The sequence below is a fragment of the Artibeus jamaicensis genome, unplaced genomic scaffold (genome assembly GCF_021234435.1).
Source record: "Artibeus jamaicensis isolate MK-2021 breed Jamaican fruit bat unplaced genomic scaffold, CSHL_Jam_final scaffold_3151, whole genome shotgun sequence".
NCBI classification, from domain to species: domain Eukaryota; kingdom Metazoa; phylum Chordata; class Mammalia; order Chiroptera; family Phyllostomidae; genus Artibeus; species Artibeus jamaicensis.
Window position 1 is genome coordinate 400,758 of NW_026522037.1, and position 15,353 is coordinate 416,110.

The window sequence follows — 15,353 nt, forward strand, 5'->3', positions numbered from 1 at the left end:
TCTGAGGGGCTCCTGGGGAAGGATGCCACTGAGCAGAGGCCTGCAGTGCCAGCCAGTGCACCCGGGGCCAGGGCAGGGGGCGCGGACGGCAGCACAGGGGAGTCCCCCTGGGTTTTTGTTTGGAGAAACCGAGTCTGTGGACAGGTCAGGCAGGGTGCACAGCTGCTGCGGGTGGGCCCCAGGGAGCACCCTGCAGCTGGGGACCCCCCGGCCACCTGCTGGGGTTCTCTGGGGAGGGTGGAGTGGGGTCTGAAACCATGAGTTGCACCGGACAGAGTGGCCACACTCAGGGACGGGATGCAAGTTTTATGTGCAGTTGTGCCCAGGACACAGTCCAGGCAGACTCGCAGGCCAGCCGGGCAGCACACGTGTGGTCAGTGCAATGCCTCCTCCTGCCTTGGCCTTGGAACTGCACACTAGTCAGAGCCCATTGGCTGGGCCACTGGGCAGCAGGGCCAGCAGCCGCCCTGCAAGTCAGGGAAGGCGCAGTCCTTTGCTGGGAACTTGGTGTCCCTGTAAGGTCCTGCCAGCCTGCAGATTAAGACGGGAGTGGCTCTGTCCACACAGGGGCCTGTGGCCAGCAGGATGGCCAGCCCTGCGGCCAGCCTCATCTCTGGTTCTGAGGAGTTCGCCTGGCCAGTCCTGACGCCCTCCTTGTGTTTCTTGTTAACACACTGGGGGGGTCAGTTTCCCGGCTGGACACACAGGGCAGAGCTCACAACGCCTGCACTTGTGGAGCAGGTGCCCCACTTCCGGGTGCGGGGAAAGGGCGAGGCCGCCAGCCCAGGAGGGCCAGGGGGCTGCTGGCCTGCACATGGGGCCCCTCGGGGTTGCCCTCTGACCCAAGTCTCCCCTCGGTCAGTGAGGGTGGGTGGCAGTGGGGGCGGGGCAGCAGCAGACCTTGATTCAGAGGAAAGGGGCAAACCAGCCGCCCCCACTGGGCAGGTCTTGGGGAGGTACCCCATCTCCTCAACCAAGCACCATGGCCTCCTGGGGAACAGGCCCTGCGCCACCCCCTCCTCCCAAACACCGTCCCACAGACCCCCCCGCCCCACTCGGTGGAGCCAGTCGGTGGCTGTAACTGTTGAGGGGACGGCAGCATGCTGGGCCACTGGGGGGAGCTGGCCTTAGGCCTCCATCTTTTGAGGGTTGGAAGACAGCAAGGTCAGGCCTGGGAAGGGGTGGCGGCGCCTGGGCAGCACTGAGGCACCCCAGGGAGGGGGCCGGGTGTAGGCCACCTGGAGGCCTCTGACCCTCAGGACCCACGTGCCCTCCGGGTCAGCTTGAGGTTGAGATTTGTGCCCTTCCCTCCAACCCCCAGGACCGAGAGACTGATACCCAGCAGATGCTCAATAAATACTTATTGGGGGGGTACTCGAGGGTAGGCATGCAGACCGCCTGTAGTCCCCAGTCCAGCCCCCTGGTCCGGGGGGCGCCACGACGGGGGGTGGCAGAGTGAGTCAGCGAGGGGCCGTGGGGCCCCCAGGGGGCGCCGGGGGTTGGGGCAGTGGGAGTCTTCTGTGGCCGGGCGGCGCACAGCACGGCTGCAGGGGTGGGTCCTGGTGGCTCAGGTCCCCGCCACGTCCAGGCTGCCCGGGCGCTGGTGGCTGGCTTCCTTGGTCCGAAGGCCCCACCACCCGGCCCCATTGCCGAGTCCACGTTCCTCAGGCCTCCGGGACCATCCTCGCTAGGGCTTGTGCTTGAAGTGGGCTTCCACTGGAAGAGGGACAGGTGTCGGGCTGCACCACAGCCGCACAGGGCTGCCCCGCTCAGCCCCCCAGCCCCGGCCCTCACCTGCGTACTCCTGGGGCAGCATGGGCCTGTCCACCACCTTCCGGAAGGCCTCCACCCACGCCTGCTGCTCTGCCTCCGTCTCACAGGCCAGCAGGAACCTGCGCTCCGGTGTGACGATGGTAATGCCATGAGGCCAGTGGTGGCCCTGGGTGGACGGGGGGAGCCTGTCCAGCACCGTGTAGCCACTCTCCCTGCTGCCGATGAAGACCTCTCCCCGGGCGAAGGCATCCTGCAGTAGGTGGGGGGTGGCGAAGGCTGAGTGGTACAGGGACCCTGCCCTCTGTCCTCCCCACCCCAGGGGCATGGGGGCCACCAGGGCTGTTTTCTGGGCAGCTTCCTGTCTAGGCCCAGCGCCCCAGAGCCACCCCTCCTCCTTCCCAGTGGACCTGGCCCCCCAGGGTGCACTCGGTCTTGGGGCGGTGAGAGCAGGTGGCACGCCCGGTTGGCATGGCCCTGAGCCTGGCCAGGGCCCCGGCTCACCAAGGGGTCCTTGAAGTACATGAGCCTGCGATCATCCATGGTGAACCAGCGCCTCCGGAAGCCTTCTGTCTGCTGTGGGTCGGAGAGCCAGGGTCCCGCTGTCATCTGAGGCCTGCCCTCGCCCCCAGCTGACCACAGCTCACCCCGGGAGGGCAGGACCTTCACCTTGGCCGCCCCCACCCCCTGTGGGCTCAGGCAGGGTCTGGGCTGTGGGGCCACCTGAGTGCTGGGAGGGAGACCAGCAGGGGCCCAGGTACAGGGTAGAGGGGTGGGGCCTGATCTGAGCAGGGGGCCCATCAGTGGGGCCCCTGCTCTTACAAAATATTTTGGGGGCCATGGCCATCACCCCAAGATGACCCTGCAAGGGACATGCCAGCAAGCTGAGGCCTCACCTTTCCGCCCCCAGGTAACCCCCCCAGGTGACCGGCGCTGACTCCTGCGTGAGGCCCAGGGGTCAGCGGCAGACGCACCTTGGGCCCCGTTTTCTCCATGTAGCCTTCCTTCAGGTAGTTGCGGGTCAGCTTTGGCACCAGCTGGGCAGGAAAGAGGCTTGGCTCCCCCGTCTGCCCCCCTCCACAGCTCCCCATGAACCCCAGCCCTTCCCCCTCCCCCATGGCTCAGCTCAGGTGCCCCAGAACCCAGGAGGGCTGCTGTGGTCCCTTGGGGGGGCCACTGGCCTCAGGGGTAGGGTCCATAGGGGCCACGGTCAGCCCCCAGCCCACCACCCCCTGGAGGCAGCCACGGCAGCAGCCACTCACATCAGCGTCGCTGGCCCCAGGGAAGGCCACCTGCAGGTAGTGGAAGCGGGCGGCGCGCAGAGCGTTGAACCAGTCCACCGTCTCCTGGGGGGCAGAGGCTGCATGTGGGCGCGGCGTCGGGCTGGCGAGCTCAGTGGGCCCCAGCGGCAGCTGGGGGACAGGCCACACCACCCACTCTGGCCACCTCCCACCCAGGGTGCACCTGCGGAGCCTGGGGGGACCCAGTGGAGACCCCACCTTGGGCAGTGCCCATGCCAGCTGCCCAGACCCTTAACACCATTTGGGCACTGGGGACCTGTCCTCCTCCCAGGTGGGGCTGTTCCTGGGGCCTGCTGGGGGCTCCTCAGCTTGACACCCCCACAGCTCCACCCGCCCAGGCCCACCCTGGGGTCCCTCCACCCTCTGCTCTCCGCTCTCCTTGGGCATAGGGGCTCCTGGCGAAGCTGCGGAAAACACGCTCCCAGGCCTGGAACTGGTTCTACAGGGAGCAGTCACTCCTGCTCACACAGTGCACAGGAGGTTTTCTAAAGGCCTAACCCAGGGCCGGGAAGAATGGCCCCAGATTGCTGGGTGTAGCAGCCAGGAGGCACAGAGGGCTGTGCGGTGGAGGAGAGCCAGGCAGCCTTGCCAGGGTGCACACCCCCTCCCAAGAAGCAGGGCCCCCTGCAGCTGTGGATGGGGCTCTGAGGAAGGAGACCTGGAGGAAGACTGCCCCGCCCCCTGCAGGTGCCTGAGAGTCAGGTGTGGGGGGCCACAGGGGCAGCTGCCCAGGAACGCAAGTCACAGTCCCTCCCAGCGGGCCCGTGTGGGCCGAGGGTGCCTGCCCTGGGCTGGAGGGCTTCCCTCCAGGGAAACCAACCCCCGGAAACCCGCCTGTGGAAGACGGAGAAAAGCCCCTGGACTGGCCCGGCGCTTGCCAGGGAGAAGGTGCTGAGCCGTGGACCCAGGACGCCCACTGTGGGAAGGGGCCTGGCGAGACCGGGGGCTCTGCACCTGAAAACCGGGAGCAGCAGCAAGGGGTTCAAAGACAAACGTGAACAAGTTTCCCAGGAAGCAGAGGAAAGAAGTGGAAACAGAAGAGGGAGGGGCCCAGTCAGAACGGCAGGGGTTCCGGCAAACGGGACCAGCACAGGGACACTGCCCGGTGCTATGGGCACGAGGGACCCACCTGGGCCGGGAGTGGTGGGTGCTGCAGTGCCTCCAGAGCACAAGGGCGTGCCCACTGCACCCAGAATCCCACGGTGCACCGAGTTCAGCACAGGGGCTCCGGAGATGCCCCCCGGGTGTGGGGTCTCAGGAAGCAACTGGAGGGTGTGCCCCCCAAACCCCTCAGGAGGGAGTAAATCCAGGAGGGAGGCACCAGGAAAGGAGTCAGTCAGCAGTGAGACACGGCTCCTGGACAGATGTCCCAACTGCTGGGGCTGGGACGTCCCCATTGGGCACCCGGGGCTCAGCCTGTCCGTGGAGGGTCTGAGGAGCCCTAAGCACGCAGGGAACCAAGTTGTGGGGGGAGCGGCTCTCAGCTCCAGGGAAAGGAACCGTCGGTGCCGGAAGGAAAGGTCTGCCTTCCACTCAGGTCTGACTGCAGAACACGCACGTGGGCAGACCTGCAGCTGGGGTGGCGGCGTGGGGTCCCGGGTGGAGGTGCCGTGGAAACACCTGGGAAGAGGGTTCTGGGAAGCGGGGGAGCAGGGACCAGTCTCCCCAGCTGGACATCAGCTGCGGGGCCGCCCTGCGGCCCCTCCATGAGATTACAGGCAGATTTCCCATCAGATACTTGGGGGCTGGAAGGCACTGGCCCATTTGTTCAAGGGGAACGACCTGTCAGCCGAGACTCCTGCGTCTTGGAAAACCAGCCTTCCAAAGTGAGGGGGGTTCCAGACAGACACTCTCAGGGACACGAAAGCTGGGGAGTTTCTGACCGGCAGACCTGCCCCCCAAGAAAAGCTCGAGGGAGTTCTGGGGCTGAGACGCAAGGGCCCTCACTGGGCAGCATCGCAGCCACGAGAGGGACGTACACAGCCAATGACAAAAGCGGCTACTATTGTGACAATGGCTGTGAGTGTACCTTCTGCTCCCACCTGACTTGGGAGACAAACCATTAAAACAGTTACTGGTGTGAGAGCCTGTACCATATCCATGCACCTAATGACAGACCATCAAAACACGTGAAGCAGCCCCAGCTGGTATAGCTCAGTGGACTGAGCACCAGCCTGCCAAACAAAGAGTAGCTGGTTCGATTCCCAGTCAGGGCACACACCTGGGTTGCAGGCCAGGTCCCCAGTAGGGGGCGTGTGAGAGGCAACCACACACTGGTGTTTCTCTCCCTCTTGTTCTCCCTTCCCCTCTCTCTAAAAATAAGTAAATAAAAATCTCTGTTAAAAAGTACAAATAGCTAGTTACAGAATAGCCATGGGGATGAAAAGGACATCCTAAGACTGGAGCAGCCAAAGAACTTGCTGAAAGACCCATGAAAATGAGCAACAGTGGGGGGGGTTGCCTCAGGGAGTGGGCAGTGCTAGGAGGGGGGCAAAAGGGCGAGAAATTGGGATAACTGTAATGGCATAATCAATAAAATACAATTTTTTAACAAATGAATACTATACAGAGTATCTTCTGTGACCCCAGTGCAAAAAACCCAGTAAACACAGTTGCGGAGATTAACCAACGGATCAAAGAGGAAATCACAAGGGAAAGGAGACGACACTTAGGGGCGAATGAAAACAAAAGCAGCCCATCCCAGGATCTGCAGGGTCCGACAGCAGGGCACCGAGGGGGTTTCACCGCCACTGCCCCCGCTGAGCGGTGGGAGGGACCTCAGACCAGCAGCCCGGCCCCAGCTCCGGGAGCTGGAACAAGGCCCAACTAGCCCAGCGCTGCAGGAGGAAGGCGACCACAGAGTGGAGAACAGAGGTGAAGGAAAGAGAAGAAAAACAGATACATGCCCAGAGCCAGTCCTTCAGAATGGCCCCCGGGACCAACACGCCCTGGGCTGGGAGGACCGCTGAAATCCGAAGGGAGAGCCGGGTCGCGCCACAGTCCACACGGGCACTGCCTGGGCGGCCGGACGAAACTCCGCTTCCCAGACACACACAACCGGCCAGCTGACCTGAGCAGCCCTGTGACTGTCACGAAGACCGAAGTGGCCATCGAAAATCTCCCCACAGAGGACACAGCCCCCAGGCACCACGGGCAGAGGCCGCTGACCAACCCCGAGGAGCAGCCAGCAGCCCGTCGCACCTTCCTGGGAACGCATCCCAGCTCACCTGCGGGACCAGCGGGGCCTGGACACCGAAGTCCGCCCAGCAGACCCGGGAGACGACCACAGACCAGCGGCCCCTCGTGAACAGCGACGCAAAGCCCTCCCTCCAACAACACAAACAAATGGAACTCGCTGCCTGTTTAGGTTCATGCCCCACGGCCATTGGGGTTCACTCCTGGGACACAAGGGCGGGTCAGCACAGTGGCCACCAGGGTCACGTGCCTCACACACAGAGCCCTCCTGAGCACCCACCTTCCCATCCTCGTGGTAGACGAAGATGTTGCGGGTGCTGTTGTCCTTCAGGTAGGTGACCTGCAGCCCGTGCGGGTGGCCGATCTTGGCAGGCTGGAAGGTGGCGTTCAGGTGCTCCACCTTCATGATGGCCTTGGGCTCCTTGGCCTGAGAAGTGAGGCTGGGACTTAGCATGGGGCCCTGGTTGCCTGGCTGGGGCATCTGTGGTAGGACCATTCCCCGTGTCGGGGATGTAGGGGCTATGGTGGGACTCAACACCGGGGCAGACGCCCCACCCTGCCACAGAGGCTCCTGCCAGGTCTGCCCTGCCCCGCCCCACCCCCTCGGGCAGGCCCAGTTTCCTCCTGGTCCAGGCCCAGGGCTGCCGGGGGTGAATGAGGCTGCAGCCACGGGACCACCGGTTTACCGCATCATGGGCGATGTGCTGACCCCAGCAGGTCTGGGGCAGCTGCACAGCCTTCTGGACCCTCCCTCCCCTGCCCCTCACATTTTGCCTGGGGGACCCAGGGAGACCCCAGCATCTGCTTGTTTGTCCCACTGATGCCCAGGGGTGCCCCCCCAGGGGCAAGCTCACTCCTTCTGTGACCCAGCGAGTGAGTAGGACCCGGGGTGCAGGGTGCTGTCCCAGGGCACGCGTCCCTAAGAGGGAGGTGTGGTTCCCAACAACTGCACACAGGCAGCTGAGGACATGGTGCTGCCTGCAGGGGCCAAGGGGCCGCTGCACAGGCCCCCAGAGCGGAGGCGGGTTGCTGCCCGGGATGCCCCCTGCCCCCACCCCGCCCCGCTGGCTCACGTCATTTCTGTTGAAATACTTCAGGGCTCCCTCTCGTTCAGTTAGCACAAACTTCCGGCTCAGAAACTGCCCGTTGTCCCGGCCACGCTTCCAGAGAAAACCCTCTCGGTATCCTGGGGACAGAGGGGGCGGAGCAGACACGGGGATGGGACTTGGGGGCCACCACGCAGGCAGCGGGCGTTCCCACCAGCACACGCCTGCAGGGCCGGAGAGCGGAGCCCAGGTGTGTCCACTGCCCAGTCCCCAGCACCTGGGAAGACCGCCTACAGCTCAATGGGAATTGGCAGGTATGAGGAAGGGTGTCAGGATGGGCAAGGGTCCTGGATGTCCCTGTGTCCTCAGCCAAGGTCACCACAGGGTCCTCGCACAGGGAGGCAGAGGGAGAAGTGACCACAGGAACTGGAGGTGTGCCCGGCCCTGCCCACAAAGGGGTGACCCATCAACTCAGGCTGCCTTGGCGCGGAGGGTCACGGCAGAACACAGTGCCCTCCGGTGGGCACCCTGCAGAGGTCTCTGCCCGCTCCTCCCCAGCTCCCCTCAGGGACGGTGTCAAGGGGGAGGGGACCGTTCCTCTGTAATGACGGGCCCTGTGGACACTGGCGTTGACCTGGCTCAGGGGCTCTGGGAGCAGCTGTCATGCCCAGTGTGGCCCCATCACCTGTGGGCACATCCAGGGAGGATCATAGGGTCGCAGGCAGGGCCGGTGAGCTCCATAGGAACTGCCAGGCGCCCTCCCTCTGCTCCCCACCCCGCCCCTGACTGCTGCCCGGCGGCCTCCCAACGCGGAGACGAGGGGCCACTTTATTTTCTCTGCTCTGGAGACAGTAGCCCTGGGAAAGCAGCAGCCCGGGGGCCGCAGGGGCAGCGGGTGCCCCTTCGCAGGACGCGGAGGGATCTCATCTCTCAGAGCCTGGCACTGCGGCGTGCCCAGACTCTGCACACAGTGCAGCAGGCAGCTCTGTTCCCACCACTGCGGGACGGGCCACCACCGGGTCCCCAAGCCCAGTCAGGACCCCACCAGGGGTGTTTGCTGACCCCACCGAGTGAGCACTCGGCCCAGACACAGCCTGCGGCGCAGCTCCTTTGCTGGGGGAGGGCTGCCGCCCCACGCAGTCCTCGGCTGAGGCCCCGTCCAGCACCTGACACCCATCAACCTGTCTAACCCCCAGAACACACCGCGTTCCTATCCCCACCAAGAGGAGGAAGAAACAAGCTCAGAGACTCAGGCCACTCGGCTGCAGGAGCCCTGGCTGCCTGCCCTGCCTGTGAGGCCCAGCAGGTGGCAGCAGAGCCCAGGACATGAAGGGTGGCCACACTCCCGGGCCAACACCGCCCTGGTCCTGAGATGGGCGTGGCAGGGGATGGGCTCGCAGGGCCTTTCGGACTGACCAGCCCTGTGCTTGCCGACAGCCAGCCGCCAGGGCGCCTAATTCCAGGCCCCTCGAGACAGCAGCACGTTCACTTGGGCGCTGGCCAGGGTCACCGACAACCTCTGAGCCAGGGGCCACCATCCACAGGCACCCCGTAGACACCGCCCAGCCTGCAGCATCTTCGGCCCATCCCCCACAGTGGAGGCCTGAGGGGCCTGCCTGGGTCTTAGGGGCAGCGTTGCCCGCCACCCCCACCTCCCAGCTGATGGTCACAAACTCCTCCCTCAACTAGAGCCCCTCCGTGGACCCCAGGGCGCCACAGGCCCACCCTGTGCTCGTGCTGAGGTCACATAACATTCCCACCACAGCCCAAGGCTGGGCACCGTGGCCCCACGACACGGGTGGGGAAACTGAGGCACAGGGCGGGCCTGTCACTCCCCTCAGGAAGCCCCTGGCTCCACCCACCCCGTGACGCTGGACAGAGCTGGGGTGGAGCAGGGTGGGGTGGGGGCCCGGACCTCCCGCAAGTGTGGGGGGCTGCCAGGAGGCAGGGAGATGGGGGTGCACTGCCATGGCAGGAAGGGCTGTGTCTGTCGGTGACTGGGGGCGGCCTGGGCGCCTGTCCCCAGGACAACAGGGCACATTGTCCGCGGTGAAAGGCAGCCTTTGAGCCTCCGGCTCCAGGCGGGGCCATGTCGGGAGGGAGCCAGGAGCAGCTGTTCCTGGGGTCACCCCAGACGGCAGGGGCCGGGGGCTGACACATGCCCATGACCTGGGCCGAGGCTGGCACTTGCCCGCCGGGTCCACCGGAGCCTGTGCCCACACCACACTCCCACTCCCTGAAACTGGGTCCCGCCGGGTCACCATCTATGCCCAGCTGACAGCTCCTGTCCCACTCAGAGAGGGGCCCCAGACTGCACCAGTGCGGCCCCTGCACTCCCAGGTCCCCCGTCTGGCCTGCATCTCATGACCTGCTGCCCTCAAAGGCTGCTGTCCCTCATAATGGCCTCCCCCTGAGGCCACGCATGTCTGGTGTGTGAAGTTGTGTATGTGGCCGTGACGCAGAGCCGGTCACGGGGGACCTGGGTCTGGTGGAAGTCAATGTCTCCCCGTGTCCTCACCAGAATCTTGGGACCGGGCCCTCGGATGCCAGTGCCCACAGGGGGTCTTCCCGGTTCTGTGCTTCTCCCACGCTCACCGGTGGGTTTCTTCTGTCGGACCCCCACACCGCCTGCCAGTTCCTCATCAGCTCTGGCATGGACCACCGAAGACCACCTCACCCTGGGATCCAGGCACAACCATGCCGACGCTCGCCTTGCTGGTCGGACTGGCCAGCTCTGCGAGGTCACCCTGGGGACACCACCAGAGTGATGGGCTCCTCACCCCAGGACGCGGAGGCCTGTGAGCAGGAGGCAAGCCGGGCCTGGACCTCACCGCGACTACAGGCCCGCCCGGCCCAAGCCCCGCATTTCCCCTTTCTCCTCCTAGGGGACTTCTGCATTCCACAGCGAGAAAGTGTCCTTGCGGCAAACCCGGGACAGGGCAGGAAGTGCCCACGGGAATCCCCGCGCCCCTCCTGGGCGGGAAGAGCCCTCGGATGAGACCTGTGGGCTGGGGTGCGGTCAGGCCGCCAGCCACCCATGAAAGGCTCACCTGTCCCTCTGCCCGCCCAGCCCCACTCTCTCCCGGGGACCATGAGGACTGCGCCGGTACGGAGTCAGGCAGCACGCCTTCAGGGCAGGCCACACCCTCCCTGACGGTCAATGCCACTGCTCGGTCAGAAAGGCCCTCTCACCGCAGAGCCCGCGTGCGGCAGCACAGGTGCCCGGCCAGGCCCAACGGGAGGCGGAAAGACTGGTGTGAAGCCTGACACTATGGCTGGATCAAGCCATGCCTGACAGCAGTAATTATATCAGCCAAGCTACATCCTCTGTCCCTTAGGCCTGAGCTGGACTTGAGTCCTACTGTGAACAAGGACGCAGAGCCAGTGCCGCCGTGGTTATGTCGGCCCAGCTGGCCCCGCCCAGGAGATGAGGTCACACACTGTCCTCATCCACAGCTGAGATGCTCCGGAGCCTCAGGCAGCCCACCGGGGGTTCCAGATCACACAGGTGTGGTTCAGGCCAGGATGGAGCCTGGGGGGATCACTCCGAGGGGTGAGGGCACCCCTGGGTGGCCGGCTCAGAGCCCAGGGGCCTCGGGGACGCTGCTCAGACCTGTGAGCCCCACATGGTGTCTGCAGCCCGGGGAGTGGGGGAGGGCGGGGAGGGGTGCACAACTCGGAGCTGCCGCCTTACCTGCAGAGTAGGGCTCCTGCCGCTCCGGATCGGTGAACTCCTGGCGCTCGTACTTGGCCCGGATCCACTGCTCCCGCAGGAGGCTGGGGACGGAGGGGAGAGCCAGCCTGAGCCTGGGCCAGGCAGGGGCGGCAGGGGGCGGCCTTCAGGAGGACTGCCAGGCAGAGCGGCCCTGGATGCGGGGCCGTGGGCCGGCAGAAGCCACCTGCTGCTCGGTTTCACCACCAAGCTCTCCCTCCCTCCAGGGTGAGACATAGGTCACCCGCCATCGCTGTCACCCTCCTGCCATGCCCCCTTGTGCACAGCCGAGTCCCGAGGTTTGCAGCCATCGCCACGACCCTCTTCCAGAACATTCCGCTGCCCCCAGTAAAAACCAGTGCCCATGAGCAGTCGCTGCCAGGCTCCAGCCCATCTGGGCTGGTGGGTTCTGACCCCGGTGTCAGTGACAGTGCGGTGTGGCAGCCCCAGGGACTGGCGTCCTCACTGGGTGCCTACGTGCAGACTCCCCTGGAGCCCAGGGCTCTCCCGTGGCCAGTGCCCATGACGCCCACCTCCTTTTAATGTGAGCATCTGGATGTGAGGGGGCTGGACTCATGCAAGAATGTCGAGGAGAAAGGCCAGGGCTGAGCGCCCACAGTGAGGCCAGGCATGTCCCTGAGTGCCCTGGGGCTGCCGTTACTAGGCCAGCCGCCTACCACCCCCCGCCCCGGGGCATCACAGACTGAGTTCAGCTGCCCCGTCAGCCACCACACCCGCCACCGCCTCGCCTGCCTCCTCCCCACTCGTCCACTGGAGGGCCCCATCCCTGCTCCCCATGGGGACGCCTGGCATGGGACTCCAGGGCCCCCCACCCCCCGCAGCAGGGCCTCCTTCCAGAGTCCTGCCCGGTCTGCAAGGCCGTTTCCCAGAGAGGCCCCTTCACAGCAGGTGAGGACGCGCCCAGTCCCCACAGGAGTCAGCTCCTCTCTTGCATCCAGCTTCTCATCCCTTAACATGAGGGTCTCCCCTGGCCTGGCCGGAAGCTTCCAGAAGCAGCTGCAAGAGGAAGACCTGGAAGCAGGCATGGGGTGAGGGCAGCCCCCCAGGCTCGAAGAGCTGTCCTGAACCTCTGGGTCACTGTGGGTCCGCGGGGCCCTACCTTCTGGGGGCCACCTGCGCCAGCACTGACCGCACCGTGAAATGTCACGCCGTGTAAGAGGAGTGCCCAAGTCCCCCACGGTGACCCCAACACCCGCCCATGTTCCAGGACAGCGGCCTCACAGCCCCCATGGCCACCCCAGCAGGCAGGACCCTTGGGGTCAGGGTAGGTCCCCTCCAAGTGTGGTGAGGCACCTGCGGACAGCCCCCATGGACCACGCTGCTCTGGCGTCTGGCGTCATCAAATGCCCCTCTCCCCCTGCCCCCACCCTGTCAGGCCAGCTCCAAGCCCTGGGCTTCAGGACTCCCTGCCTGCAGGTCAGGGCCCGGCTTTGCCTCCCTCAGAGGTGACCCTGGGTGTGTGGCTACATCACAGTACCCTCTGCACGTGGCCTCGAAGGGCTGAATTGCATCCATGCACCACCCAGTCTCCCGCAGCACCCAGGGCCCTCACATCGGCCCCCACCTGGAAACAGAGCGGCTGCCAATTAATGAATTAGGATGGGCCGTGCTGGAGCATCCTGGTCAGCGTCCCCACAAAGAGGAGGAACCTGGACACACACATGGGGGGTCGGCCATGCGAGGACCGAGGCCTCAGGAGGAAGCCTGACCCCTTAGCTCTCGGCCGGCTGGCCTCCAGGGCTGCAAGACAGAAACACGCCACCGAAGCCACTGGTCCGTGGAGCTTGGTCACTGAGGGCCCAGGAAGTGGGTGCAGAGCTGTCTTTGGGGAGCCCAGGGGGAGACTTTGGCTCCAGAACTTCCCACCCCCAGAAGGGGCGCCCCAGGCCCATGGCTGCCAGGAAGTGGGGGCGCTAGTGCAGCCTCCGCCAGCGGCTGCCCACACCAGCACACAGGAAGCAGCGGGGCCGGCTCTCGCCATCAGAGTGAGACCGAGAGGCGCGGTATGACTGGCGGTGTCGAAACGCAAGGCGCAGGCAGTGACACAGGAAGGGAGCTGGGTCCCAGCCGCACTGAGTCACCGGCCCGTCGCTAAAAACAGCCACATCACCAGACCCTCTGAACCTTGTTCTTCCTAACTCCAGCTCAGGGGGCTCTGAGCCGCGGATGGGGTGGTGAGACTGCTGTGCCCAGAGAGCTCCCTCTGGGCCACACTCGGCCACACGCCTCACTTCCCCTGGTTTGTTCCACAACAGCCTGGTGGCAGGCGGCACCAGCCCCCTGCACAGCTGGGGGGGCGGCGGCTGCGGGCCTGTCCTGCCAGGGGGCCTGTGCGGAGCCAGGGTGTGCCCTCACGTAGGAACTCAGATCACACCCCGCTGGCCGCGGTCCCTGCAGTGTGCACAACATTGGCACCTTACCCCCACCACGGCACAGCCCCCCACGGTCAGCATGGTGGATCGCCCCCCACACCTCACTGCTGGTTCTAGCCCGGCGAGGGGCTTCTCTGAGACTCAACCCTCTGGGCGGGACCTGCTATGTGCGCAGACAGTGTCGGGCATGGCTCCCAAGAACCTCCGCCTAGTGGAGCCTTCGAGGACGGCAGGGCCTGCAGGACGCCCAGTCCCCTGAGCACACACTTCTGCAAGGGGCCAGGGCGCCCACAGAGACATCAGCCTGTGGACCAGTCTGTCCCTGGTCACAGGCTCAGACAGGCAGGAGACCAGGGCACAAAGGCAGGTGACCCACCCACAGAGCCGCCCACGCCTGGGCAACGGCACCACAGCCCAGGGGCAGCTGCCCCACCGCACTGTTCACACTGAGACCCGCAGGCCTGGGGCCCGGGCTCCCAGGGGCCCAGCGGTGCTTGCGGAGGACACACCGCCCGGCGCCGCTCCAGGCCGCTCACGAGAAGAGCCAAGAACCAACGTGCAGAGAGTGAGCCGGATCGCCCCAGACACGCCTCTCAGGCCTGCACTGGGGCTGGTGCAATGCAGGGCGCCCGGCCCACGCTCCCCACGGGGCAGAGACGGAAAGAGCAAACCCCTGCCAAGGGCCCCCGCAGGCGCCTGACTTGCAAAGTGAGCCAGGAGCAAATCAGGGACACGGGAGAGGAGGTGCCACCAGAGTTGCAGGAAGCCCTGCACTGGCCGGGGCAGGCGTGGGGGAGGGGCCCGGGCACTGCCTAGCCTACTCCTGCACCGGATCCCGGTCACTCTGGAGGGCTCCCCACCCCGCTGGGCCTTGGGGCTCCCTGATCAAGTCAGGGGTTTTGGGGTGGTTTTAAGAGCCATTCGGTTCACTGCCTACCATGGTGGAGTAGCAACCTGGAGCCCTGAGTGACCCCCAAGGGCCAGTCCTGCTGAGGGGCCTGGGTACCTGGTGGGAGCGAGGAGGGAGCAGGAGAACAATGTGGAGGGAGGAGGCCAGTGCCCAGCAGCAGCTCCTGGGACAGGAGGGTCTCCCCAAAGCCTCCATAGAAGGGCCAAGAGGTTGCACGTGGCCCCAGGGCCTCTCCCCATGAACCTGCGTCCATGGGGCCCTTGCCGACTTCCAGAACCTACGGGGGCGGGGGTGCCTGTGCTGGGGGCTGGGAAGAGAGAGTCTGAGGGCCACTCTCCCTTGAGGAGCCCCCCACCCACGGGACTTGAGGGGAAAGGGCTCTATGCCCCCCAGCTCCGAAAGGACAGAGGGTCCTCAGGAGAGAGGAAAGAAAAGGGAGCCGGGCATGTGATTGGAGACAGGTGAGGGCACCGGGTAGGGGCAGCCAGGCAAATGCCAGGGAGATGATTAGAGAGCTGGCCAGGGACCCAGGCTGAGCACAGGCGGAGGCCCCATGGGGAGGGATGGGTGACACAGGCCCAGCACGTCCATAGCCTCACCCCCTGCCGTCCCGCCCGCACACCCAGCAGCCCCTCAGACCCCAGCCCCCAGGCGCTGAGCTGCCAGCGGCAAACACCCCTGGGCCCCCCCCCGGGCACCTGTCCCCCCCGCCGCCCCCTGCCTCGGGCCTCCCAGAGCCCTGGCTGTTTGCCCTGCACCCGACAGGCCCTTGTTACTCACTGACAGTCAGAGGGCGTGGGCCGGTAGTAGAAGGATGGCACCTGGGACTCATACATGGCCCTGGCAGCGTCGTTCCCGTGGGCGGCCATGAACTGAGAGAGAGAGGACAGGGGCCCCGTCAGAGCGGCCAGAGGGCCGGTCGTCGCTGGCCAGGACCCCAGAGCCCTCTGGTCTCAGGGACACCACCTGGGATGAGGGGATGGGACCGAACTGACCAGGAAGCAAGTTTTTTAAAGCTGATTTTAA

The 15,353-nt window shown here is 65.5% G+C and overlaps 1 protein-coding gene across 3 annotated transcripts in view; it reads right to left on the bottom strand.

Moving 5' to 3' along the window:
• Window positions 1-62: 62 nt before the first annotated feature.
• ADAP1 (ArfGAP with dual PH domains 1) overlaps window positions 63-15,353 on the bottom strand; it is a 34,222-nt gene continuing 18,931 nt past the window's right edge. For 2 of the 3 annotated variants that reach the window (XM_037137863.2, XM_053656960.1), the window contains 9 exons: window positions 15,108-15,199; window positions 11,007-11,089; window positions 7,340-7,452; window positions 6,547-6,693; window positions 3,033-3,116; window positions 2,745-2,807; window positions 2,275-2,346; window positions 1,795-2,023; window positions 63-1,716 (listed from right to left, as the gene is read on the bottom strand). In XM_037137863.2, the coding sequence (XP_036993758.2) occupies window positions 1,688-1,716; window positions 1,795-2,023; window positions 2,275-2,346; window positions 2,745-2,807; window positions 3,033-3,116; window positions 6,547-6,693; window positions 7,340-7,452; window positions 11,007-11,089; window positions 15,108-15,199 (912 nt within the window). In that variant the 3' untranslated portion in view covers window positions 63-1,687. The remainder of the gene's footprint in view (window positions 1,717-1,794; window positions 2,024-2,274; window positions 2,347-2,744; window positions 2,808-3,032; window positions 3,117-6,546; window positions 6,694-7,339; window positions 7,453-11,006; window positions 11,090-15,107; window positions 15,200-15,353) is intronic. The other variant, XM_037137864.2, reaches the window with a different exon arrangement.